Raw genomic sequence first — 27,423 nt, 5'->3', positions numbered from 1 at the left:
CATCAAGGGAAATTTACTAGGTGATAAAGAAGTTTTCACTTTCTGTCAGAAGGTGGAAATGACAGAGATGTGCCACAATGGCACTACTCGGTTTTAATTCTTAAAAAAAAAAAAAACAGCAGCGGGGAGAAGAACATCTGGTAGAAATGTCAGATAGGTTCTGAGCATATCCTGATATAATCTGCCCCTAGGTTCTGAGCATATCCTGATATAATCTGCCCCAATTTTCCCCATAAGAAATTATAAACAATCATATTGGACAAAATTGAAACAAAAAATTAAGCTAACCTGATGGATAGGAATAAGTCTTATCAATTAATAGTGCTTTATTTGTGTTTTGTTTTGTTTTTTAGTACTGGAAGTTTCATTGTACACAGAATGATTTTGCAACGCTTTATGCTTTTAAAAACATTTTTGCCCATTTTTCCAAAACTTTCTCTACTAGTTTTCTTCAAAATTCAAGCTGTTACTCCTTGCCTGATTGCAATATTTATAAAATTTTATATAAACTCAAATGGATCCCATTTCCCAGGAAAGTAATATACAAATAAATGCACAGGAAGGATTCAGAAAGACACATGCTAAAGTGTTACTAGTGATTTTCTCTGGAAGGATAAAATTATGAAGTATGGCTACTCTTTCTGTTCTTCTTTCAGTCTTTACATTCTGATTTTTCTATATTGAGCACAGGTTATTCATGCAATTAATTTGAACAATTAAATCTATCGTAAAAGTAAGGGAATTTTTTGGTACACTTTTTAAACTTCTAGTTCATTTTCAGCCAATGTAATAACAGCTCTGCATGACTTTCCTTTTTGCGCATGGAGAAAAATGCTTAAAGATGCGTAAAGAGAGTTGCAAAACTGTTTCATGGTACACCGGCACTTCCAACACTGGAAGAAAAGAGTGATTGTTATGTCATCCAGTTTTCTGCTGAGCAGACGATATATTGCCTCCCTGCGTAAGAAGACCGGATTTTTATTGTGACGTCCCCTTTTCTAACTCTCGCATTTGGTGTTTCTCTTGTTCTAATGGGGCTTTCAATCTAGACCATGTCTACTTGTACACACACATAGGTGATTTCCTGCAATGTGGAGCAGCACGCGTAGGTGATTTCTTAAAATGTGGAACAGTAAGAAAATATCAGGCTTGCTGCTCTCTCCTACCATTCTCTGCGAGAGGAAGAATGAAGAGGGAATCAGGGGCTTAGTGACCATCTCACACCAAGATGACAGACACTGCTGAGCCCCCATCACAAGGACATCTGCTTTGTTTTCTCTTCCCATAAAAGAGTGATTGGGATGCACTCATTCATTCCTACACGTTTTTTCCTACTGGTGATATTAACCATTTAGTAAAAAGAGTGGCTCTGTTGAAGATGGTTCCTGTGTCTGGGTTAAGAAGACAAAGCGAAATTAACCAGGACTAAACCTATGACTCTGGCCCCACTCACTAATCACCCAAACAACGACAGGGTAATGGGAGCATCTCTTGGACACTTTCTACACTTCAGTTACTTTCTAATCAATGATAAAAGTCAAGAATGTTCGCGAATCTTTGATCACAAGCTCCTCACACATGCTTTTTAAAATCTCCATTGGGATATGCCCCTTCCTACTTTCAAAAGCACACTCATAATCCTATCACCTCTACTTACAAAACACAAATCATTTTCTTCTATTTGTTAATGTTAAGAAATAATACCCTAGAAAGTTCTACTCCACAATTCCTCTATGTAATAACTTCCTAAAACTATTCTCTTCAACGTGTCATAGTACGATTTAATGAAAAAGTCTTAAGTGAGTGAATAATACACTTAGCTTTCCAGGCATAGTTATAAAAATAAATATAGTTCATTAAAACAGACAGGTTACAGGGGCTTCCCTGGGGGCGCAGTGGTTGAGAGTCCGCCTGCCGATGCAGGGGACACGGGTTCGTGCCCCGGTCTGGGAAGACCCCACATGCCGCGGAGCGGCCGGGCCCATGAGCCATGGCCGCTGAGCCTGTGTGTCCGGAGCCTGTGCTCCACAACGGGAGAGGCCACAACAGTGAGAGGCCTGCGTAACCCAAAAAAAAAAAGCCCCAAAAACCAAAAAAACAAAAAAACCCCACACAGGTTACAAACCAAGCCTAACTAAAAAGGAATTCCTATTTCTTTTATATTTCCTCCCATTACCCTTTCATGCATCGTCAGTTAAAATCTTTCCTCTGGCAGGATCACACTGAGCCACATGAATGAAGAGGAAAGGAAATGGGACAAGACAGAGCCAAACTGTACACAACAAAGCACGATCCTAAAGCCCTGCAATTAGAGAGGAGGGCCCGGGGAGAGTAAACACAGTGCTGAGGGTCTCCTAAGATGCTGCGCTTGTGGAAGGATGTGTGCCTTACACTCTTGGAGAGGTTTCTGGAAAGACAACACCACTGGAAGGGGTCTTCCCTTTCACCTCAATGAAAGGCCACTTCTCAGTCTTTGATACATTCCCCCAGTGCCTCTTCTCCTGGAGGGTCCTCAGCACCCCCAAGCACAGTGTTGGAAAGCAGTGAAAGCCCTCCCCAGGCAGCCTGCACAGTCTGGTCTCGGTTCTGCTGCTGTGTCCCCTTGGGTGGGTCACCCAACCAGTGTGGGCGCAGTTTTCTCATCTGCTGATAACCTCCTTTCCAACCCCATCCTCTGATGTGTGGTACCGACCCCCTGGTGACTCCAGGTGGGTGGGGTCTGCCTTTGAAGAAGGCCCAGTGAATGACTAGCAGCTGAGGGCCATGCTTTCTTAGGCGGAGAGTCACTCATTTACCTTCTTCCTTGCTGCTCTTGTTCTGTGCCACTTGTAGCAGAGTCTCCGCTTTGATCCTATCCAAGCAGTCCCTTGGGCAGAACCCTGAATACATTTTTGTCTGGAGCAAATGCCCCAGATTCCTCCCTAATGATTTTATGGATGAAGCCCTTATACAGCCGTTTATTTCTAGGCACTTACTTTGATTAAACCTTTACGACCATTCTATCTCATTGTAATACAGTGTCCTGCACTTATTCAGTTCTTCAGTACCATAGGATAGAACACCTTAATGACTATTAGCCTCTTCCTTCCACAACAGGAGAGAGATGAAACAAAAGCGAAACTTACAGGTCAAATCCAGCCTCACCTCTAGAAAACGAGTGGCTCTGGGAGCTGTGTTATCACTTGTCCTCTAGGAGGCTACTTCTGTCACGAGAGATGCTTCACAGAGCACAGGAAAACTGAATTGCAGAAGTGCTCTTGAGGACTGACTGTGTCCTAGCCCCGAACCTGGGCGACACGCGGGGAAGACTGCACGTCACGAGGCTGGACACAGCAAGCTGTCTTGGCCCAGACCTTTAACGTGACTTATAGTCACGGCACTGTATCCCCCATCCTGGGATTCCTTGCTACAAGCAATAGCATTATGCTTTAACCTGTACAATCTGTCTACAGGAGGAGAACGTACAGACTTCAAGCTGCTTACTGTAAAGTAATAAAGAGGCATTCTGGGGGGCTTCCCTGGCGGTCCAGTGGTTAAGACTCCTCGCTTCCACTGCAGGGGTCACGGGTTCGATCCCTGCTGGGGGAACCAAGATCCCGCCTGCCGCGCTGCACGTCCAAAAAATTAAAAAAAGAAAAGAAAACCTTCTTTAAAAAAAAAAAGAAGAAGAAAAGAAAAAAGAGGCATCTGGTTAACATGGGTTGATGAACTCGATCACTGTGAACCTTCCAAGGCAGGGCACCTCTTACTGTGAGTGTGCAAATCTGGGAGACTAGGTTCTAAAGCCAGGGGGACCACAATGGCCACCTCAAGACCCCAACCTGGACCACGATGATTCATCAAAACAATGCCACCTGGTGAGGCCTAATGGAAGACAGCTCAGTGGCCCGATCAGGAGACCCCGAGGTAGCTCAGCATCTCACAGATTCTCATATTTTATACTAATGCGGAGTTTACAGCGCATCAGAGAAGTTAACAAGCGTTTTGTAACAAGCATTACTCATACAACGTACGCCATTAGGGATCTCAAGTTCTTAGAAACCATCCATTCTCTTAGGTGAAAAAAACAAGCCCCTCGGGTGGGGGGAAGGGACAGTCAGGGACTTTGGGATGGACATGTACACACTGCTATAGTTAAGATGGATAACCGGGCTTCCCTGGTGGCGCAGTGGTTGAGAGTCCGCCTGCCGATGCAGGGGACATGGGTTCGTGCCCCGGTCTGGGAAGATCCCGCATGCCGCGGAGCGGCTGGGCCCGTGAGCCATGGCCGCTAAGCCTGCACGTCCGGAGCCTGTGCTCCGCAACGGGAGAGACCACAACAGTGAGAGGCCCGCGTACCGGGAAAAAAAAAAAAAAAAAGATGGATAACCAACAAGGACCTGCTGTATAGCACGGAGAACTCTGCTCAACGTTATGTGGCAGCCTGGAGGGGAGTTTGGGGAAGATTGGATACATGTATATGTATGGCTGAGTCGCTTTGCTGTATACCTGAAACTATCACAACACTGTTAATCAGCTATACTCCAAGATAAAATAAAAAGTTAAAAAAAAAAGAAAAAAACAAGCCCCTTAAATCTAACATACGCTGTATACGTTATTCTCTGCATACAGCTAAGCTGCAGTCCAGCCTGAGTTACTGTAATATTATTATTTATAAGCCCTCACGCCTGTACACAGCATTACAGTTTACATAGAACTTTCATATCTGTCAAATCATTTGGTCCTTACAAAATTCATCAAGATAGGGGCCACTGTCCTCATTTACATTTAAAGAAACGGAGACTCTGAGATGTCCTTTGAATTGCCTATGTCCTATGAAGTTCCTAGAGCCAGTCATTTGCAGAGCTGGGACCATGTCCTCCTAGTCTTCTGTGTTTCAAAAGTCTGAACTGTCTGTAAGTTACTAGCTTGCTTCTTTAAAGAACCAGAACGTCATGAGTTATTTCTTCTCTAAGTGTTTAACTTAAATACAGAAACAGCTAACTTATCAGGCCTGGAACCAAATCATGTCATTCCAGGGCTCACTGATCTCTCCAATGTCGCAGCAATCTAACCACAGAATTCTCTGTGTATGATCCGTAGGGGCAAAGTATGATCTCTCCTCTTCAAAAGAAGCCACACTCCCTAAACACTCAACGACAAACCCATCTATATTCTCACTGCCCCACAGGCTGACAGCCTCTGGAAGCCCACAGGGAGAGGGACTGTGTACGTGGCCTTCAGAACTAAGGCTGACCTTCCCAAGCCAGTGACTCAGCCTGTGTTTCATTCTCGCCAGGGCCCCTGTGACAGGAGCTCTACGGTTAGATGACACTGACATGCTAGACATCGGAGCTTAGCAACCTCTCCCACTGGCAAATAACACTCTTTGGAGACTTTCAGAGACCAGCTGCATAGGGAGAAGAGAGAGAGAAAAAAATGAAATCGTGGGTAATGAGGCAGACCAGGGAGGGGGGAGGGGACAGATGGGAATGACACCAAGTATGGGAAGAAAAACAACAAAAAGAGGTACAGATATGTTGAAAATCCTCCCTGTCATACAGAGCCATTGTTTAATGGCATCAGCATTTCCCAAGGAGTATCAGCAGGTTTCCATTAAAAAAATAGATTGGGGGGGCTCCCCTGGTGGCACAGTGGTTGAGAGTCTGCCTGCCGATGCAGGGGACATGGGTTCGTGCCCCAGTCCGGGAAGATCCCACATGCCGCGGAGCAGCTGGGCCCGTGAGCCATGGCCGCCGAGCCTGCGCATCCGGAGCCTGTGCTCCACAACGGGAGAGGCCACAACAGTGAGAGGCCCGCATACCGCAAAAAAAAAATAGATTGGGGAGGGTATTCTGAAATCAAAGATCATATTCTCCCCAAATTCAAATTGCTGGAACATGGAACACTTTTTCTGTAAAATATCTATGAACATTTTGTATAACTATATAGTATCAAGTAGAAAAGTTTGGAAAACACCACTCCTCGTCCCTCAAAGAATCTACCAAGAGCTCCTCCAAACTCCCCCTTGAGCTTCCCAGTCCCGTGTTCCGAGACTCCCTTGAGACGTATCCATCAAGCCAGATGGCCCATGGTCTACATGCAACCTGCCTCCAGGACCCACTCAGCACTGATGGCTGCCGAGGCACCATCCCCAGGTCTCCAGGTCCAAGTTCAGAGCAGCTCGCCTCTGGCTGTACAAAGGCTGTGCCAGGGGCTCACCTAAGTCTAGCTGGAATCAGGCTGGGTTAGACCAGACCAAGTGCAACGTGTGGCCTGCTAGAGGGACATATACAAATACAGACCTGTGATAGTAAAGATTAAACAATTTTAAAGATAGCATTTTAACATTTTTCATCGGTCATCTTTGCATGTTCCGTCTGTTGCTGGTAGTCTTGGGGGGCAGACTGTCAACCTTAGTGATACACATGCCTGTATCCAACATGGCTCCCCTATTTCTGATCTTCTGTGTGGCCCCAAAATGCTACTGCTGGCTGCCCGTCATCACTGGCAGCACACAGGGGGACCCAGCCACTTCCTATGCCACAAGGAGGCTTTGTAGCTCTGGCTGCAGGAGGGCTCTGGGATGCCGTGACAAGGACGAGAAGGATGTTGGGTCCCGATCTTCCGAGGAAACAAGGCCCTCCCTGCCAGCTGGCCCAACACCTACCTGACACTCCACATTGCAGTAAAATGCCTGCTTGCATCTTCCACATTTGGACAATCCTTCTTTCCTTAAAAAACAGAAAGGGCACTGTAGTGTCGAGAGGCAGGGAAACGTGAAGCTGCACATTTTATCATGCAGTAGCAACAGCCATCTGGTCCGAAAGCAGAGCCAAGAGTCACCTTACCTTGCTCTCCCACGGATAGGTGGCATTTTCCCAAAGGAGAGTTTGACCAGATTCAGCCCTTGAGTAGGAGTGAGTTAGTCAAAGAGGACACGCACCGACATTTACCGACCCCGACAGCATGAAAGGCACTTTCCAAAGAGACGAATGACACGCTCTTTGACTCATGAGCCTGGCCTGGGACACCACAGCTGTTAACATCACCTGCACTATCATTCAATAGTTCGGGGCAAGTCAAAGGCTCTTACATCCTGATTTTCTCACCTGTTAGACAGGGACTGAAATAAACAAAGCCATCTTGGAAGTTTGCGTCTGTACAGATGGAGGACCGGGGTCCACCCACACTGGTGAAAATGCACTGTGAGTGGCAACTTTTAGTATTTAGAGACGCAAGTGATGCAGAGGATAGGATGGAGGATGTCAGGAACTCAAATGTTGTCCGGGAAGCTAAGTTTAAAAACCATGCAACCCAGCAAGTGGGAACATATTCCTGAATAAAATATTCCCAGGTCTGACTGGTACGCACATCCACGTTGTCGGTATCCTATTGAGCAATTCTTCTGCCTCGTCAGAATTAGGTCGGTCCTCCCTGTTCATTACCATATTATTTACCTTCCTGCTTCCCACAGAGGACAGGGATATTGCTGTTTCCCAACTGTCAGGTGCTGGTATGTTTGCTGCGTTAGACAAGCCACAGTTTTTTCAAAAACTGTGAAGCCTCTAAGTTAAACCACATACGATAGAACTCCTAAAAATTTTTTTGAGGCGGGGAACCACCACATGGTTAAATCAGAGCACTATCTGTAAAGCTCGCTGTCTGATTCTCACCCACCACACTGAAGCCAGCTTTCTGACTTACAGAAATGCTGATGCCGCGAAGAGCACTCTTGCTACCGTCAGGGGTGCCCCCTGCCCTGCAGCGGAGCCCCCTCACACCCATCCCTTCTGCAGCTTCCCCGGAGAGCTGATATTTCATGATATACATATAATCACGCTGCAGAGTCCTCCTCTGCGTCTCGTCAGCAAGTGGTAGTCACCACACTACTCCCACGGAATCAGCAAAGTGTTCCAAAAGTGCTACTGTTGGAACGAAACAGACTGCCTTGCAGTTTTCATGACAGCGCTTGGGTTCCAAGAAGCAGACTGAAGAATGTGTGGGAGAAAAACGCATCTTGTGGTTGAGGTATAAATAAATGTTCCAAGTTTGCACATCTCAGTGGTTCAAAAAGGAACCCACTGATTTGGCTGAGCATATTCTCCAGCCTGAAATACCCTCCGAGGAGATACATCTGGACGAGATGAACGGTCCCTGCCCTCCTGCATTTTATGCCAAGAGGAAAAGGACAGATGTGCGTGAAGACAGCCATGAAGTGAGCTGTGAGCAAGTGCTAAGTGACATGGACCGTGAAGGAATGCCAAAGGGATGGCATGTAGAGACGGGCAAAACCAAGGAGGGAACTCTGAAAATTCTTTCCAAAAAGAAGTGCGTTTGGAAATGGGCAATGGATGGGTAGGTCCTACCCATAACAACGTCCATCTGAAACAACCACTAGTTAAGGTCTGGTTTTGCATGGGGGGAGATCACAAAACCTCTCTGAGAATCTGAAGCTATTAACTCTCCCCAACAACCCACCTTCTCCCCAACCCTCCAAAAAACAACAGAAAATTTTATGAAATTTCAAAGGCTCACGAGTCACCTGAAGTCTATACATGGACTAGCTCTGAAACTAGAGTTAAGACCCCTTGATATAAAAGATTAGGAAATTATAATGTCTTTATTAGCTCTACACCATACAAAACAACAAGGATTATACACAGAGATCTTCCTGCACAAATGCCAGCAGTAAAGCTCATATGAAACCAAGGTTTGTTTTCAGTTTCAAGGTAACATCCCAGAGAGAAAAAAAGCAAACGGGCTCTGGTGAGCTCGGGAAGAACTCTAGTGGGATTTCATCAACATGATAAATCTCCCAAAGGCCGGGTTTCATTCAGCCCAGCCAGTCACCAAGTCCACGGCCACAAACAACGAAGATCAGGGAGAAAGAGCTAACGTGTCAGGATTGGCGAGAGGTTACATAATTCCTACTGTCCACCCCAGTGGTTCCCAAGATGTGGTCTGTAGACTACTGGGGGCCCGGAGACCCTTTCAGGGAGTCCGTGAGGTGAAAACTATTTCCAGAATACTACTACTGCCTTTTATGTCTTGACATCTGCGCTCTAGAAGGTGTAAGGTGCCTGGAGGGTGAAACCTGCAATGCTTTAGTACAAATCAAAGCAGTGGCACCAAACTGTCCGAGTGGTCACTGTATTCCTCACTTCCACACACTACAGCAAGGGGGGGAAAAGCCAGCATCACTTAAAAATGTCCCTAATGAAATCTAAAATATGACACAAATGAACTTACTTACGAAACAGACTCACAGACATAGAAAACAGACTTGTGGTTGCCAGCAGGGGCGGAGGGGTGGGAGAGAAATGGATTGGGAGGTTGGGATTAGCAGATGCAAATTATTATATATAGGATGGATAAACAACAAGGTCCTACTGTATAGCACAGAGAACTATATTCAATATCCTGTGATAAACCACAACGGAAAAGAACATGAAAAAGAATGTATATAGATATATATATATCTCAGAATTACTGTTATACAGCAGAAATTAACACAACACTGTAAATCAACTATACTTGAATAAATTTTAAAAAAAGATTATCCCTAATGAAGCAGTAACAAATATTAATGTCACTAAACCTCAACTCTTTGGTATGTGTTTTCTTTGACATCCTGAGATGAAATGGGAAGAAGGCAGGAAGCATTTCTGCTCCTACTGAAGGATGAGAGCTGTCTCAAGGAAGAGCTCTTGGCCATCCCTGGAGCCATAAACTGAACTAGCCACTGTTTTCCTGAAATACCACTTTTACCTGAAAGAACAACTTTAGACAAACTGGTTATTCAGACTTGTGTATCTGGCAGCTATATTATGGAAATGAATGAAGTGAGCCCATCACATCAAGCAAAATAACTAGCAATATTTGTTGCCAATGATAAAATTTGGGCTTTTGAGCAAAAATTAAAATTTTGGAAACATACATCTGTCGCCCTAGGCTTGACAGTCTCTCGTCTGATGAGACTGGTGGTGGTTTTCATAATTATGACTTTTTGATGTGGTTTGATGAAATAAAGTTTTAGAAGGTCTACATAATTTAGTGAACCAATGTTTTCCAAATGACCAGTGTACGATGTTTTAAAAATTACGCATGGGTAAAAGAGTCATTCAAAGTACAAGACGGACTAAGGGATTTTACGTATCAGAGTACATAAAATTCACAGATGGCTTCAGATTGCACATTACAACTAGTCTTTAAGACAAAATCACTTACTGAGTTCTAGTGTTGAATCAAAGAATATCTGCAATTAACTGAAAAGGCTATTAAAATACTCCTTCCCTCCCAATTACATATTTATTTGAGGCCAGATTTCCTTCACATACTTCAACCAAAAGTACATAATTCTCCAGACTGAATTCAGAAGCATATCTGAGAATCCACTTGTTTTCTGGAAATCCAGACATTAAAGAGATTTGCAAAACTGTAAAACACCACTATTCTCATTAATTCTTTTGTTCTGGAAAACAGTCCTCATAAAAAAAAAAGTAACATTAACAGTAATGGTTGCTGTCATTTTAAAATAAATAAACGCTTTATAATACTCTTTATTTTAAATTATTAATACAAATATGGTATTGATAAATACCAAGGTAAATTTAAAAAGCTCTTTGGAGTTCTCAATTTCTAAGGGTAGCGAGGGCTCTTAAGACCTTCGTTATACATATATACAGTGGAATATTACTCAGCCATAAAAAGGAATGAAATTGGGTCATTTGTAGAGACATGGATGGACATAGAGACTATCACACAGAGTGAAGTAAGTCAGAAAGAGAAAAACAAATATCGTATATTAACGCATATATGTGGAATCTGAAATTGGTACAGATGACCTTATTTACAAAGCAGAAATAGAGACACAGACTTAGAGAACAAACATATGGATACCAAGGGGGAAGGGCGGGGGTGGGATGAATTGGGAGACTGGGATTGACATACATACACTATTGAGACTACGTATAAGATACATAACTAATGAGAACCTACTGTATAGCACAGGGATCTCTACTCAGTGCTCTGTGGTGGCCTAAATGAGAAGGAAATCCAAAAAAGAGGGGATATATGTATATGTATAGCTGATTCACTTTGCTGTACAGTACAAACTAACAGAATATTGTGAAGCAACTATACTCCAATAAAAAAAAGACCAAAAAGTTTGAAAGCTGATCTCTTGCAATAATTCCATCAGCTGTGAAGAAGTTATTATTCCCGCTTTTCAAATGAAGATATTGAGGATCCTAGAGGTGAAATATCTAACCCAACATGGTTATTCAGAAGGTAGTAGAATCAGAATTCACACATCAAGGTACATACTATGTCTCCATCGTGAAAAAAATATCCTTCCTTGAGTACTGTGACATGAAACAAAAATAATCTATGTGTCTGGATAACAGTAATAACAAAGTATAAATAGAGGCATTCTTTACTCTGGTCTGCATAATGTCCCAGCTCCAATGGTATCCCATTAATGCTACCTGGCTTCAAAGATGCAATGGGGAGAATCCAGGATCATTTCTGAAAATGAGATCTGGGGAGGGAGCATCCCCATAGAGGGTCTCTCAATCAACTATTCCAGAGGAATCAATATCATCTGAAGCAGACTGGAATAAAATAAGGATTAATTTTGTATTCAGTCTGTGCAAAGAAGGTCCCTCTGTCTCATTCAGTGTGCTAAGTCCAGGTGTTTCTCAGACACTGGGCCAGTCCAAGCAGGACTGTGTCCTCTGGGACCTGGGTGATAGAACACTGCAGCTCTCACAAACAACAGAAAAGCCTTGCCTGGCTCAGAGGCAGATTTTACTGTATATATGCTTATGGAGTCATCTACCTGGCTAATGTAAATTTTCTTAGCAAAGATTCTCCTGAGCCAAACTGCCTTCACAGTAGAAAAGGAGAGAAGCTAAGCCAGTTACGGAGAGTGAATGGCATAAGAATCCACTTTGATCTATTTGGTAATAGCAGTTCTCGATGAAATGGGGTAGTTTCCCATAGCTTTTCATAGGGAGAGGTGTACACGTTTCTTAAGTCTAATGGTTGAAACCCAAACTAAAATTTGCTGAGCTGGAACGTGCACTGTGTATGTGTTTGAGAGAGAAAGAGAGAGCTCCTGTGAGAGTTTGACTATTGCTGACTGCAAAGTTTAGCCAGAGAGAAACTTCATATGGGAGATCCATTTTCACTGTAGGAATATACAGGCTTTTAGAATAAACTCCGTTCCTGCAGAAGACACAGCTGTAAATCTTTCATTTGCAATGTAACCTGATCTGAATTGTCCAGGAGGTTTGGGGAAAGACTGCAAAAACCAAGAAAAGAAAACTGCCCTCAGAGAAAAGATTAATAAAGGTCATTTGGAGGAATGAAGCGAAATAACTGAAAAGGAAGGGAACGAAAGGAAAGTTACTGGTGAATCACACTCATAACCTCTCAACCTCGGCTGCATGTGCCCGTCTGGGGGTGGGGTTGTGTCTAGCAGTTCTCAGCAGACTGATTTGTGTTGGGAGTTTTAGAGAACTACCCGGATCTAACGTGCTTCCAGAATGCAGAACCACTGGCCTAGGCCTGTGGTCATCCATTTGGGTTGAGTGTTTCTGAGTGCTGAATTCACCTAAGAAGAGTGCTGAAGCATTCTTTGCTGCAATGCAGACTTTACAATGTAACTCTTCTTAAGAATGACTGGCACACACAGGATGTATTAGGTTGTTTAGCTACCTTGATGATGGTCAGAATAAAGTGGCAGACCCCGTATTTTCTAACTCTGACGAGCAAATATTCTAGAAGCCAGGTGCAAATTTTAAAAAAGAAAGGCTCAGCTTTCTTTCCGCCTCCTCCTGATTCCCGCTTCACAATGTAGGATGGAAATGATGAGTTACTTTCCCTACTTCCCTAACTCAAGTCCTTTTTTCTTTCTGGTGCTTGAGGTGCTGTGTGATCTTGGGCAAATTATGAATGCTTTCTGAACCTGTCTCCTCCACTGTAAAGATACAGTTTCTACCTCATAGGTTTGTTATGCAAATTAAATGAGAAAATAACCCGTGAAGCCTACGACTACTAGACTTTTAATTAGCCTTCATTCTTTTGTGTGTGTTTTTTTTAAGTGATGTCAACTCCTGAAATATATTCAGTACAATGTCACTCAGACTCATAGTTAGAGGATTTATGCTTCTAAAGCCTTTGTTTTACAGGCAAACATCTATCCTGCTGTGAATGGACGGGCTCTTTGAACTTAAGAAATGGTTCTATCCACAAAGGGAGGAAAGAAATGTTATAGGAAAACACAAGTATCTGATTATTAGTGACTGGGACAGAACTTAGAAGACGCGCTCCTGTCATTTTCTACTGCAGGAGACACACGCCGTGATTAATTTTCTTGCTTTTAAAATTCGGAAGCCACGAAGATCAACAAGTTAGGGTTGTAATTAACAACTCCTGCTAGTTAAATGCGTTGCCACAGGCGCTGCTGGTGGAGATCAAAAGGATTTGATCCTGCAAGCTCCCTCCTTTCTGCTACTGAAATGAATGCTTCGTGGGTTTTCCCCATGAAAGAGAATGATACTGGCATGGAGTGGGTTTGCAATAACAATTACTTTTAACTAACGGTGACAGAAGAAATGACAAGTAGGCTCTGTTGAACAGAGGCAGTCCCAGCCAAATGAAAAAGAGAAAAGGAAAAAAGCCCCAGTGGCGCAATGTAACTTCTCCACGGGTTGAAATAAGACAATCAGAAACAAAGTTAGCCTCCCACCCAGACAGGGTGGTTACACTAGCAAATTTCTATTTGAGAGAAATAAAAATTGGAGAAATTGCGGCAGAACCCTATTATAACCCTGGTCAGGGGACAAGGATAATATCCAGGGTACTGGTTTTTGTGTAACAGTGAAAGATGCTCCACATAGCACTTTAATCCACAATGTAACGGTGAAAATGGGACCACTTGCTGGGGGAGCGTCTTCCCAGAGCAGGGCTGAACCTTCCCCTGGGCATCAGGCTTTGTTCTGAGGCTTGTTAAAAGTTAGAGCCCAGGGCCTCTGGGGAGGCGGGAAATATTTAGGGCAGTAAGGCAGCAACTAATAGGTTTTCCCCAATATTGGAATAGGAGCTGTGATTTACACGGAGAAAGCTGGGCTTGGTGGTCAGCACTGAATGGTTGACCTTGTTATAAAATGATGACCCTGGGGGAAACGGGGTGACGCAGGTCAAAGGGTATAGTTTCGGTTGTAGGAAGAATAAGGTCTGAGGATCTACTGTACGGCACAGTCACTACAGTTAATAATAGAGTACTGTATGCTTGAAAGTTGCTAAGAGTTGAGCTTAAGCATTCTTGCCACACAAAAGGAAGTTACCAAGGTGAGGTGATGGATGTGTTGATTATCTTGATCTTAGTAATCACTCTACAACCTCTATGTATAAACAACCTAATACATCGTGTGTGTGCCAGTCATGAGATCATCACAACAGACCTGCCTCACTTCCTTTGTTAATAGACTCTATTAAGAAAAAAAACAAAAACACAGTTTTAGGGACTTCCCCAGCAGTCCAGTGATTAAGACTCCGAGCTTCCACTGCAGGGGGCACGGGTTCGATCCCTGGTCGGGTACAAAGATCCCGCACGTCCTGCAACGTGGCAAGCAATCAATCCGTTTTAGATTTACTGAAAAGTTAAGAGTACTGAGTGCCCTCATTACAGCCCCCCACATACACACACACAATCTCCTTTATTGTTAACATCTTACATTAGTTGTACATTTGCTACAATTGATGAAATGATATTGATACATTATTAACTAGAGTACATAGTTTGTTCAGAGTTTCTTAGTTTTTCCCCCATGTGTTTCTTCTGTGTCAGGATCCCATCAAGGATGCTACATCACATGTAACTGTCCACCTCACTTTTTCATTCTGAAGGTGCAGTACTGAGAGAGGAGGTTAAAGCAGCACATAATTGCTTAACTTGTTCTAGGCTTTAAGTCTGAGAAAATGCTAGGGAGGAGGCTGCCGCTGGGGGCTGCATTTTGGTGTTGTGTCTGGCAGGTGCCAGCTGAGTGGGGCACCGGGTCCTGGGGAAAGGCAGGGCCCTGAGGAGGGGCCTCCCTCCAGAGCGACCCTTCTCAGAGTGGCCCCTCGGGTTGGGGTGATGGGAAGTTATGTTTAGAGGATAGGAAATTTCTGTCTGGGGTGATGAAAACATTCTGGACATGGATAGTGGTGATGGTTACACAAATTTACTTAATACCACTGATTGTAAAGCATTAAAAATGCTTAAGTTTTATGTATATTTTACCACATTTTTAAAGCTGAAAAAATAAATACGCAATTTAAAGAAGAAAAAAAAAGGAAAGAAACAACCAATGAGTTCTCTCATATAGGAACTGACAATACGCAACAGCCACCATTTCTTCCAATGGTACAATAAATGACAGATGTTATCAACAGTGCTTTGTAACGAACACAATACTAGATTCTCCTATAACTGCTGTTGCCCTAAGTTCTACAACACCGAGGTGATTAAATATCAAGGAAAAGGACAAAATCAAAGTCATACAAATGTAACTATTTAAAAGCTTAAAATGTTCTTAACAATACCACTCACTTCAACATTCTGGCCACAGAGTAGAAACAGACCATGTAAAAATACCTTTATAACCTAATGATAAACCTAAGTTCCAGAATATGGTCAGGCCGTCGGCAGCTAAATATGAGTATTAACTCCTGGCCCAAGAAACATGTGACCTGCTCTAACTCTTGCAAGAAAGTGCACCCTAATGGGTTACAGAAGAATTTTAAGAGGTGACACTCTCATCCTCTTCATTTCTTTTTCCTACAGTCAAACAATAAAAAATCTAATTGTCAATTTACTTAGGTGAATTAACCCAAATTTGGACTGTACCTTGATAACTCAAGATTATATATGGTTTGAACAGATACAAATAAATAGTAAATAGTAAACTGTCAAATAAACATAAAGTACTAACTAAATAAAATGAAGAGAGTGTGGGCTGAAGTACTCAAGAGGAAGCTTCATAAAAAGAGATGCAATGTGGGGAGTTCCCTGTGGTCCAGTGGTTACGACCTGGCGTTTTCACTGCTGTGGCCCAGGTTCAATCCCTGGTCAGGGAACTAAGATCCTGCAAGCCTCATGGTGCAGCCAGAAAAAGAAAAAAAAAAAAAAGAGATGTAATTTGAGCTGGGTCTCTGTTCAGGATGAACAGACTTAGAGGAGAAGGCCCTACCAGGGAAGAAGTCAGAGGGTAAGTAGGGGAATAATGCACAGAGGAGCATTCCTGGTTCAAGGGGACACTGGGAAGAATAAGGAATGACACAGCACCTTTGTGGGGTACTGGAAAGACCACTCAGATTTTGTTTAGGGTTTAAATGAAAAAGTAGCGAGGGATAACGCTAGACAGGGTGGGAAGAGCACTGAATACGGAGGACTTGAGCAGTCAAGATTTTGTCCTGAAGAAAACAGGGATCAATGAAGGGTTCTGTGGTTACTTATAAGGATTCATTTCCAAGAACAAGCAGAGCTGTATATATATTGGTACATGATGTACATATATAGATAGGTGATGAGGCCTGTCCAAAGAACCGCTAGTAAAATAAGTTGCAGAAATGAGACTATTCATTTAATAAATATTTACTGAGGTTATGGGGTGCCAGGCCTCAGGCTAAGTGCTAGGCTACAAAGTTGAGTAAGACCTGGTTCCTGCAGTCAAGGAGCGAGTGTGATGAAGGAAGTATGCACAGGGTGCTATGGGTGCAAAGACACGTGAGTGTGTGTGTGTGTGTGTGTGTGTCTATGTACCACTATAAGCAGTTTGGCGCGGCTGGAATGAAACTAACACTGCAGAGCAAGCTGGACCCAAACATCACCCCAGATGCCCAGCCCTGGGAGCGTGCCAGCAGGCAGCACTGACCCTACAGTGGAATTCTACCAGGGCCACTCTCTGAAGACGCACAGAAAGAGAAGGTGGCAGTGGGCTGCTTTCCCCCTCTGTGCCTAGAAAATATTTAGCAGCTAGGTGTCTTGAAAGGCCTGAACACGTGCCGAAATCAATTAAATATTGAGTGAAATAAGTGGACTGTTTCTAAATCTCTACTACTTTGGGAGCCTGAAAGTTTTTAAGGTGAAGAAACCCTGAAGGTTTTTTTTTTAAGTAGTATTTAGAAATATTTATTCAGGTGTATGAGTAGACTAAATTTCATCAACTTCTAAAAAATGTCTATCCAAAGTGCTGCTATTTTAACACAATGCAGGGGTGCCACAATTTTATTAGACCAAACTATTATCTGATCAAAGCCCTCCCTTAGTTTGCATAAGTCATGAACCAGCGTGTGTGGTGAAACTTCTCTGTTAAGAGTTTTCTTTATGACATACTTTATCAGTGTTCCATAAAAGAAAAACACTCAACCCAAAACCTTACTGCCTTTAACAAAAAATCTGCTAAAATGACAAAGTTCAATGCACTACAGTGTCAACTAAAAACTGTCATTGCCATCTGCCTCTACAAGGATGAAGTCACTAGCCACTGCAGTCGTTGACCTTCGACACCCCCGAAAGGAGCTCAGGGGGGAGATCAGGAACGAGGCACTCTGTGCTCTGGAAAGAACTGGCAGAACAGGCCTTCAGATACTTAGAAATTTTCAGAAGATTTTATGAGCCCAATTTCTGACACCTTCTCATATCCAGAAAAGCACTGAAATGATTAACAGAGACATCTGCTCATCGTGACTAGCAGCCACCTTCCTGAGACTGGCGGGAACCTTCTGCCAAAATGTGTGCTTGACTGCATGTAATACGCCCCTTCACCAAAATCTCACATACACTGACCTTGTCACACCCCACCTGCTAAGAGCAGTTCCTCAGAGCTCTCTGAGAGGCTGTCTCCCGGGCTACAGTCCTCATTTTTCCCCAAATAAAACAACTCACAACTCTCATGTTGTGCTTTTCTTCAGTCGACAACGGGTTTATAAAGGTGAATAAAACCTACTGGAATATAAGCTCTGTGGAGGGAGGGTGTTCCTTTTCTGCACAGTTGTTTCCTAGGGATTCAGAACTCAGCGAGGGCTCCATAAATATAAATATTTGCTGAATACATTAAAAACAGAATCCCTGCTCTCAGGGAGTTTACCATCTGCTCATAATTAAATGTCTCTTACTGTTCAGATTTTAAGAACATGTGAAGCTATCACTGTGAACAGCAATCATCACTCTGCTACAGATTTGTGCAACTGACAGATAAGAGATTTGTCGGATCGCACAAGGGTGTTTCTTATACAAACATTGCTGTGGTGAGGAAAATCAGCAAGATGTGAGCCCAGGGCCCATATCCCTTGAAGAGCCTTTCCTGGTCCTCACAGACTGAAGAGAAAAAGCTCCTCCTGTCCAAGATCTTTTCATTTTGCCACAGATGGCAACGTAACTCCTTTCAAGTGCCTGGATATAAAATCCTTGAGATTTTACTTGACTCAGATGAAAAACTGCATCTTGTTGGTCAGCCAGTTTCTTTCCACCTCTCCCCCCAGGATATGCCTATGTCTTCAGGCCTCAGTGTGAAATTCGCTTCTTGGTAAGGGAGTCGCCCTTATTTCTCCTCTCCCCCATGGTGACTGCAGATTCCCTGGGCTCTGAGACGCCTTGTTTGTCATGGTACACTTGCTGATACACGCCGGTGGCTCAGCTATCACAGCCAGCGTTTATTTTGGTTTCTAGGGACTATAAACTTGCCAAAGATAAGCACTTACGGATTCTCCTTCTTTAAAAAGCAAACCCAATCCATGTTAATAACGTACATGCCATATTTCCACTCAGTCATCTGAAACCTTCCACTTTGTCCCTAGATTTTATGTTAATAAATTGGCACAGGAAGTTCCATAGTATTTTTAAATTTTTGATTGAAGAAAAATCTGAGACACACAGCTGGATTCTCAGAAAGTGCACGGACTAGAAAGATAAGTTGTTTCCTGAACCCTCAAGACGTTTCGGTATTATTTTCCTGCTAAATTGCATATTTCTGGCCTTCAGAGAAGTCTAGAAGAGATCTGGTTTCCTTCTGTTCTATTGTGTTGGTGTGAACGCCTTTGCAATTGAAAAGGAGGCCTCTGAGGGTGGTAGGAACAGAGTCAGCAGAAGTTACACAAAGTGAGGTGTGTGGCTTTGTGGCTGGTTAGAGCGCCAGTGCTAATGAGGCCAAGGTCACGGGTTCAGCCCCTGAAAAGGCAGTTACTTCAGTCAATTCCCCGCTGGAGGGCTGCACCCCTAAACTACCACAGATTTGCTAGAAATCCAGAGATGCAAGGGTTGGGGATGTAAGTGGGAGAGTGATGGTGGTGTACAGAGGCTGATATTGCGAATCCCTTGAGAGGGGACAGAGAGACCTCTAGTGCCAGAGCTGGCCCCTCTCCACGGCAAGAGGACTGCTCCAGAAACCACCTAGCCGCCAGGCTGACCAAAGGATGGCGCAAAGTCTGCATCTGGTCAAGTACAATCAGGGTGGCCTGTTCCATGTCTGTCTAGTTCCCTGGAGGTGATCAGGACATATATACTCACAGGTGCAAAGACAAGTAGGCAAACCCAGAGAGGGGCTGTCTGTGAGAGAACAGGAAATGGGAATGCAGAATCAATAACAGAGGAGAAATTCATTTCAGTCAAATTGTCCTTACGCAGATCAGATGAAAGCATGCCTTGAACTGAGAAATGTGATTACTCCACATCTGACGTTCAGAAAACAAGGTGTGTGTGTGGTGGGAGTGACCTCAGTTATTACTGATGACTCCAGTTACATAAGGGATATTGGTAATTACTGATTGCCTCCTTGGGAAGCAGAAATAAAGTGGCTTAAAATTGTAATTATTTCATATTTTCTTTATATTGACAAGAAAAAGAAAGGGGATAATAACCTCAGGCAAAAGAGGTACGTTTCAAACACCAAAATCAAGTAGAAACTTTCTTTGCATTTTTCTATCTCAAGTTCTATAAGAGACAACTTCACTGTCCCAGGTTCTCACCCGTTCTGAGTTCCCCTGAAGACCAGTTGCTGCCAAACTACAGCCCTGAGTCCTGGATCTTCCCAAAGAACTTTAAGATATTTCTGAGGATCTTTTAAAGAATCTTCTGACAGATAGTGTGCCATATGCTTGTCCTACAGGAATACCATCCTGGGGCCTCTTAGCACAGCTGCACCATGAATTCTGTTTCCAAACCATGCCCATTTAACCTTGCACAGAGTAGAGTTCTGAAGACTGGGTATGTTTAAGGAAAAAAAAGGACGGGGGGTTTATACTCTCATGCTGCCCTACCAGAGGGCACAGAAACAAACTCTTTATACATAGCTATAAAGACTAAGATGGTAAACTCGTCTTAAATAACTCGAGCATATTGAAAAATGTCCCAAACCCACAAAAGGACCAAAGCCTTGTATTTCTTTTTACATTTTATCAGGTAATAGTGGATAATACAGAAGAATATATGTAGCTCTTATGCAAATTCCAAAGTATTGGAATAAAAAATCTCTGAACCCAAAGCAGCACAAGATACAAGACAGCTGAATCAACTTCTCTGTTGAACTTTTAGAAACAATGCATTCATCTGTTGAATTATCTCTTGGGGGAAGGGGAAGCAAAAGAAAAGAGGTGATAAAAATTGCATTCACTTGAGGAGAAATCAGAAGTGAATTAAGTCCTGGTGTCCAGGTGTGAACCACACGGTAGATTCAGGTCAAAAGGGGCAGGGAAGGAAAACAACACTCAGAATAGGAAGACATGGTTCCCTCCATGAAGGACACAGAGGCTGGCCCTAGGACGCGCTCAATAAATATCTGACCCCAAAAATGTGAAATTCAAGGAAACAACCTTTCCAGCCCTCACTTACTTCCTACATAAAATGGGATAAGGTCTTTTCTACACAAGCCATCCTTGGGAGGATCAAAATAAGAATGTATTTGGAAATGCTTTATGAGCTGCAAAGAGCAACACGACTTAAAGGAACGTCATTTTATATGGGATCTTCAGATTTTTGTGAGAGGATTTTGTGCAATTGCTTTTGGGAGGGAAAGGTGTTAGATGGTGGTTTTAACTCACCAGGGTTTGAATTTCACTTCAGGATATCCTGCTGCCGTTCTGTCTCTTTCATCTCAAATCGCTTCCAGATGTGCAGCTTGGTCACTGAGCCCTGATAAGCTATAACAGAAATTATGCTCCCCGCGTATGAAAAATGTGTGTGTTCTGGCACTCAGCACATCTGAAGTCTTGCAGGACAGCTCCTTGCCACAGCTGAAAGAATCATGCTGGAAGCAAAGAGCAGAGAGGAGCCATGGTATCCTTGCTAGGTGGAAAATTCTGGTTTCCTCCATTTCTCTTTTCAAACATTTGTTTAATCCCACGGTAAAAGAGTATTAAAGTATCTAAGCACTTTGGAGCTACACGAGCCTCATTTTTTTCAAAAAGCTTTATCCGTGTTGGCTAATCATATCAGTTCTGTCAGGTTTCGAAAAATACTGAAAATTGATTCCAGACACCCGTTATTATGCTGGGGGACCCGAGGTTGAGAACTGCCACTTTTAACTCTGGGTCAACATGCCATCTGAATGATGACTCCACTGGCCAACAAGGTACAGTATCTCCTTCCCAGTTTTCCCCACCCCAATGCCACCACCATAAAAAAATGTCCCTGAAGTAAGACTATGTTATCACACTACTTAACATTTAGCCAAGAGAGCTTATCAAACACGTCCGTACAAGCAAGACACGGGGCCAGTTCTGACAGCTCCCAAAGTGTCTGGGCCGTGCTAGGCACTTGACTTCACTGTCTCAGGGCCAGCTCAGTAGGTGGGTGTTAATGTGCACAGTTTACAGATAAAGGAACCCGAGAGTTCAGAGAGGTTAAATAATTTGCCTCAAGACAAACCATCGGGAAGGGATGAAGCTGGAATTCAAACCCAGTCAATCTGGCCCCAAAGTCCCTCCTTTGTAGTCTCTAAATAAACGAAAAACTTGAAATACTGAAATGTTGAAAATGGCAACCCAATACCTCATTACCTACTATACAGATGGCTTAACTTTATATTCTTTCATGTAACTTTTTAGAGGAAATCTGTTGTCTGTGTATTTTAATCTTCCTACCCATTTCTTAAAAATACATGTAAAAAGATGGAGGGAATCCTTTATTGGAGCATGTGTGAACAATTTTTCATTCAGAGAACAAGATAATTTGAGAACAATCTGAAGCCATTTCTCTCCTCAGAGACTCTCCAAGTCTCACAGAATGTTCTCGGCATAAGCAGAATCACAGCAGCCCTGGGGATGACACCCCCTTCTGAGAGCAGCTTCAGGCCCAGGGCTCTTTCAGAGAACCTTGAGAACAGGATCAAGGGTTCACATCTCTTAACACTGATTAAGATCAACTAAAGATGACTTCAGTTTGGTAAAACAGTGGGGAAGAGATGAATGCTGCTACAGAAGAAAAATCGGGGGGACATTACACCAGTATAACTGCTGAAATAGGCCATCTCAATCACAGTATTTTGATCGTGCAAACATTTTAATATTTAAGTCAACTGCTCTGAGCCAGACAGAATATAAATTTCCTGAAACCAGGTTCCAACAGCTCTAGTCCAAGGAGGTGAAGTGGGCCTTCCTACTTTGCCCCGATACACTGAACACACAGACAAAAAAGACAATATTCCTGCCTTTAAATGACCCATGAGCCAAGAGAATGAAAGATCAAGAGGGGTACATCCGCCCTCCTGAGGAACTGCACACACAATGAATATTCAGATGGAACCCAGGGTTACAGATTTTTTCCTTTCTGAGACAAATACTAGCAAGCGTTAAAAGATGTCAAATACCAAGTGAAATATAATGTAAAAAATGTGCCACAAAATGTTGGCCAGGCCAACGTGTGTGTGTGTGTGTGTGTATGTGTACATAAAACACATCTGAGAGGTCTGATGAGCACAGCTCCCAACTGGAAGACATTTATATTTTTAGGGGCTGCCTTCTAGCACCTGAGGCAAGATACACATCTTCCCAAGTGTCACCCTGAGTAAATGTGATACACATACAAACTTTTGTCTGCATTGCCCTGACAGTAAGAATCCCACCCCACTGTGACTTAAGAGAATTCCCATTATTTTTCAACTTATAGAACATACTTATTCCTGAAAAAAATCACTTATTTTCCTTCAAAATAAGTCAAACCCTGATACAATTAATACGATAGGGAAGATCTGTAGTGGCTCATTTGTCTTAAGCAACGTTATTTACCTTCAACTTCTGGCACAAGAAACGATAAGGTGTAGTTTTCTTTTTATGGGAGGGGAGGGGAAGTCGTGGATTTTGCCCTGTATGCTTCAGTATTTGAGAATTCTGCTCCTACCCCCTGGGGGAATCGTGGGGACATATATGCTTTCCTCTAGTACAGCTGGACATAATAATCTGTCCTTGGTCTATACAGACAGTTGACAGAGGAAATGGTGCTAAATCTATGAGAATGACCTAGCCACTAATTCCAAACTGATCACATTTAATGGAAACCAGAGTGGAGTACAAATATATCTCTAATTTCACAGGTATCATGATGTCATCATTTCTTGTGTGTTATTTTAGTTGATTTCAAATGAGTCCTTGGGGAAAGAGAGGAAAGGAGCTGTGGTTGTTGACAGAAGTTCACCTAAGCCAGAGAAAAGCGGGGGGAGGTGCAGCAGTCCCACCCCAATGCAGGGAGGGGGTAGCCCTGGTGAGGGATCTAAGGCAACAGTGACACTGATGAATGTCATTCAGAAAAAGGGAAAACAAAGGTGAACACTGTCCCATATGGCAGGGTGATTTGCCAAGTTGCACCTGACTGTACCTTCCTGTTCTAAGGTCGGGGGTGTGTGTAGGGTTTGGAGGCTCACAGCAAAAGAGAAGAATCTCTCAGCTTGGCTTCTCCAGTGAGAACCCAGCTGGATTTGATCTTTAATTCACTGGAGGAGTGGTCAGGCAACTACCATCTGAGCACCTACTATGTGCCTGGTACCGCAGTCTTCTCTCCCACGCTGGACCCCAGGAATCACCAGGATCCCTGATGGAGGGAGGCCCCTTCTGTGCTGGGTGACCTTGCTTTGCTCCTGCCACTCCAGACACCCACACTGCTTCAGACTCTGAGCCACAGCAAGGCTCAGAAGATCAAGGGACCAGACACAGCAGCCTTTTTAACTTTGGGAAAACCCAATGCTCACTTCACTCAAACGTCGCAAAGTGGTGCCATGACCCTTTAGCTCTTGGCTCACCAATTCAAAGAGCCACATCACATACAGCCCTTAAGCTGCCCACGGCATGATTCTGTGTCTAGTTCCTTTCCAGGTCCCCCCAAGCGGAAGACAGCTCTGGCAGGGAGTCTGGACAAGACTACTACAGTATTTAGCTTTTGTCCCTTCTTTTGCTCTGTCTTACCGTGGAATGATTGGAACACGTCTCGGAGATTGAGTACTTCAGCGTGTGTTGGACTTGAGACCTGTATTCCAAAAGTACCCACAGGAGCTCAGGTGGGCTTAATCTAGCCCAGGAATCTCCACTTCAAAGATGAAGAAACTGAGGTTCAAAGAAAGTAAAGCAGGGTCCTGGAAGGCCCTGTACAAACTTAACTCCAATGCCATGCTTCCTGCCTCAGTAATTTTATTGAGCACTTAACTAGGTAGGAAATGGGCAGAACTAAAGACACCAGACTTCATTTTCTTAACTATGGGTGTGACTACACATACACAGTGACACTTCCTCTCTGGGCATTAGTTTTCTCCCCTGTAAAATGGAGTGTTGCATTCATGATTTCTAACGTGACTTTCAGGTCTGAAACTATCATAAGGCTTGAAGATATAATTATGTGTTGGTGTATGTGAAGATATACACATAAACACGCATACATGATATGCTACAATTAAATACCAATTCCAGACATACGTTTTGCCCCATCCCCCCGGCAGCCATGTTTTTCCAATCCCAAACCAGGGCTAGATACGTCCCACCAGTGCAGCCCCTCTGAACCACGGGTGTGTGGTCAGTACTCCTCTGGCTTCTCTTCAAATACCAAGTGCAGAGGGTGACAGGAAAGAAGAGGGGCCATGTACTTTACATGAAATATTAAGTGTCATTAAGTTCCTTGGAGGAAACACGGCAAGTCTGCGGCAGAAGAGACTGTGGGGCACAGAACACATAGCAGGAAGCACAAGTTAAAGGTGACAGGCTGTGGCTGCGCGAAGCTGGGGCCCCTCTGGCAACGCACCCAGTGGGCAGTGCGTGCCAGCGCTGGGAGCAAGCCTGGCTCCAAGCCCACGTGTGAGGGCAGGACCCTGCACCTCGCCAGTTTGCACATCCCGCGGGAGCGAGTCGGAAAACAGGACGCGAGGCGAGAACTTGGCTGGTCTTTCCTAACGCACGTGGCACAGCCGGTCCGGGGTTCAAGGGCGCAGCCCGCCCCCTCCCCCGCGAGCCGCCGGCGCTAGGACCCCGCGGGCCGCACGCACTTCCTCCCGCCGCGGTCCGCCCGCCCGTTCGTGCGGCGCCCCAGGCTCCCGCCCGCTGCCGCCGCCGGCCCGCACCGCCCTACCTGGCGAAGCAAAACTCGCAGTGGTTTCCCCGCTCGTTGACCGTGAGCACGTAGGCGTAGGCCGGGCAGGAGAAGAGCAAGTCCCCCACCTGGAAGGGCTGCAGGGCCCGCAGCCCCCGGCCCTTGCCGGGGCTGCAGAAGCGCTCCAGACCGCCGTCGCCCTCGGCCCTCATGCCGGCGGCCGGGCTGGCGCGGAGGGTCCCCGGCGCCGGTGGAGCCCCCAGCTACGGCTCCCCGCGAGCTGTTATTGGAGAAGCGTCACCCAGAGCCGCGGGGGGACTGGGGTGGAAAGCTGCCCGGCGGACGCGGCGGCAGCCACCGCTCCCCGGAAGGGACGGCGGCCCCGCCCGGTCCTCGCGCGCCCCCGGGAGGCGGGGGACCTGCCCGGCGGCCCCGCCCCGCGTGCGGGACCCTCGGCTGCCGCCCCGCACGCGCCCGGGGCCGCTTCCGGTGTGGCAGCTGCCAGTATCTGCATCCCAGGCGGCTCCTAGAAGGAGGGCGGGAGGCGTCTGCGCCTCCGCGGCGTCTCCACGGAGAGCGCTGGACGCTGCCGGCTTTCCGGTGGGCGGGATGGGGTCGCTCGGGGTCAGGTATCCAATGCCTCCGGGAGAAGCCCGTAGTGTGACCCGCGCTTGGTTAATTGAAGGGCGGGGGGCCCAAGATGCTTCTCAACCTTAAGTTCAGTTCCACTGTCCTTGTCAAGGACCCTAGAAGGAGTCCTCGGGGGACACCGAAGAGAAACCGCAGTAGCAAAGTTTGATGTGCGGAGGGTTAAAAGGGTGCTTCCCCAAGGTTAAAGATGTTTAAACCCTGTGAAACTTCAAACCTTCCAGAGAGTCTCTTAAGTATTCATTGTGAACCTACTCTGCCTCTGCCCCTCTGGTGGAAGTTTCTTACGTAGACGGAAAAGGAAATGCACTGGTCAGGCTTGCTCACTCAGTCTCTGCATCCAGGCAGCGATGCGGAGAAGGAAGGAGATAACCTTGCAGTCAAGGGACTTAGACTTGTTGGGGGCGATGCCATGCTGTGGCCAGAGTACACGGCTAGAATCTGCGGTGGTTCTAATCGGTTTGACCACGCACTGTCATTTTAGAAAAGTCAATCAGGTTATAAGTCTCAATAGAGGATTTAAGACACGCAAAGCTCATAGAACAGGGCTGAGCACGTAAGTCCTATACACTTGCATGCGATATGAGAAAGAAGGACATAATCTGTTTCACTGAGAAATGTGTAAAGGCTGAAATAGATGTGCATGCAGTAAGGACTCAATGTATGAAGAGACAATTTAGCAAAAAACACTAATACTTAAAACTCAAGTTTGATCGCATTATGTTGCATGTGTAAGTTAAGGACTGGTTTAGCAAAGGGAAAGATAAATGTGATTTGGAGTATGTCATAAGGTTAGGAGAATTTTTGACATGTCAATAAAATTCCTAAAATGAATAAGCCTTTGGCCTACCTGAAAAAAAAAAATAATGGATACTTTCCCATTTAGGCACTTCAAGAAGCATTCAGTGAGCATCCACTATAGCCAGTCACTGGGGTACAAAGATGGGCAAAATGTAGGCCTGGTTCTTTGCTTTTGACATGTTCACAATCCAACAACAATTACCCTTAGTTAATGAACATTATGGGCCAGGCATTGTGCTAAGTGCCTTAAACACATTATCTCATTTAATCTGTAATTCCCACTGCCCAGTAAGTTAGGTGTTATATATCTCCCATTCCCAAAACTAGGACACTAAAACTCAGAATAATTTCCAAGGCCACACAACTAGGTTGCAGAATTTGGTTTCAACCTCCAGTCAGTCTGAATTTGAGGCCCATGCACTTAAACCAAATGTCCCTCTGCA

At 44.5% G+C, this 27,423-nt stretch overlaps 1 protein-coding gene across 1 annotated transcript in view; it reads right to left on the bottom strand.

Annotated features, from left to right (window-relative positions):
- SMYD2 (SET and MYND domain containing 2) overlaps positions 1–25,884 on the bottom strand; it is a 49,253-nt gene extending 23,369 nt beyond the window's left edge. The window contains exons 1-2 of the mRNA XM_082615028.1: positions 25,571–25,884; positions 6,650–6,713 (exon numbers count right to left, since the gene is read on the bottom strand). Coding sequence (XP_082471154.1) covers positions 6,650–6,713; positions 25,571–25,743 — 237 coding nt within the window. The 5' untranslated portion in view covers positions 25,744–25,884. The remainder of the gene's footprint in view (positions 1–6,649; positions 6,714–25,570) is intronic.
- Between the last annotated feature and the right edge of the window lie 1,539 nt (positions 25,885–27,423).

Source organism: Mesoplodon mirus, assembly GCF_964341445.2.
Source record: "Mesoplodon mirus genome assembly, chromosome: 3".
Lineage (NCBI taxonomy): Eukaryota > Metazoa > Chordata > Mammalia > Artiodactyla > Ziphiidae > Mesoplodon > Mesoplodon mirus.
This window is presented reverse-complemented; position numbering and strand designations above follow the sequence as displayed.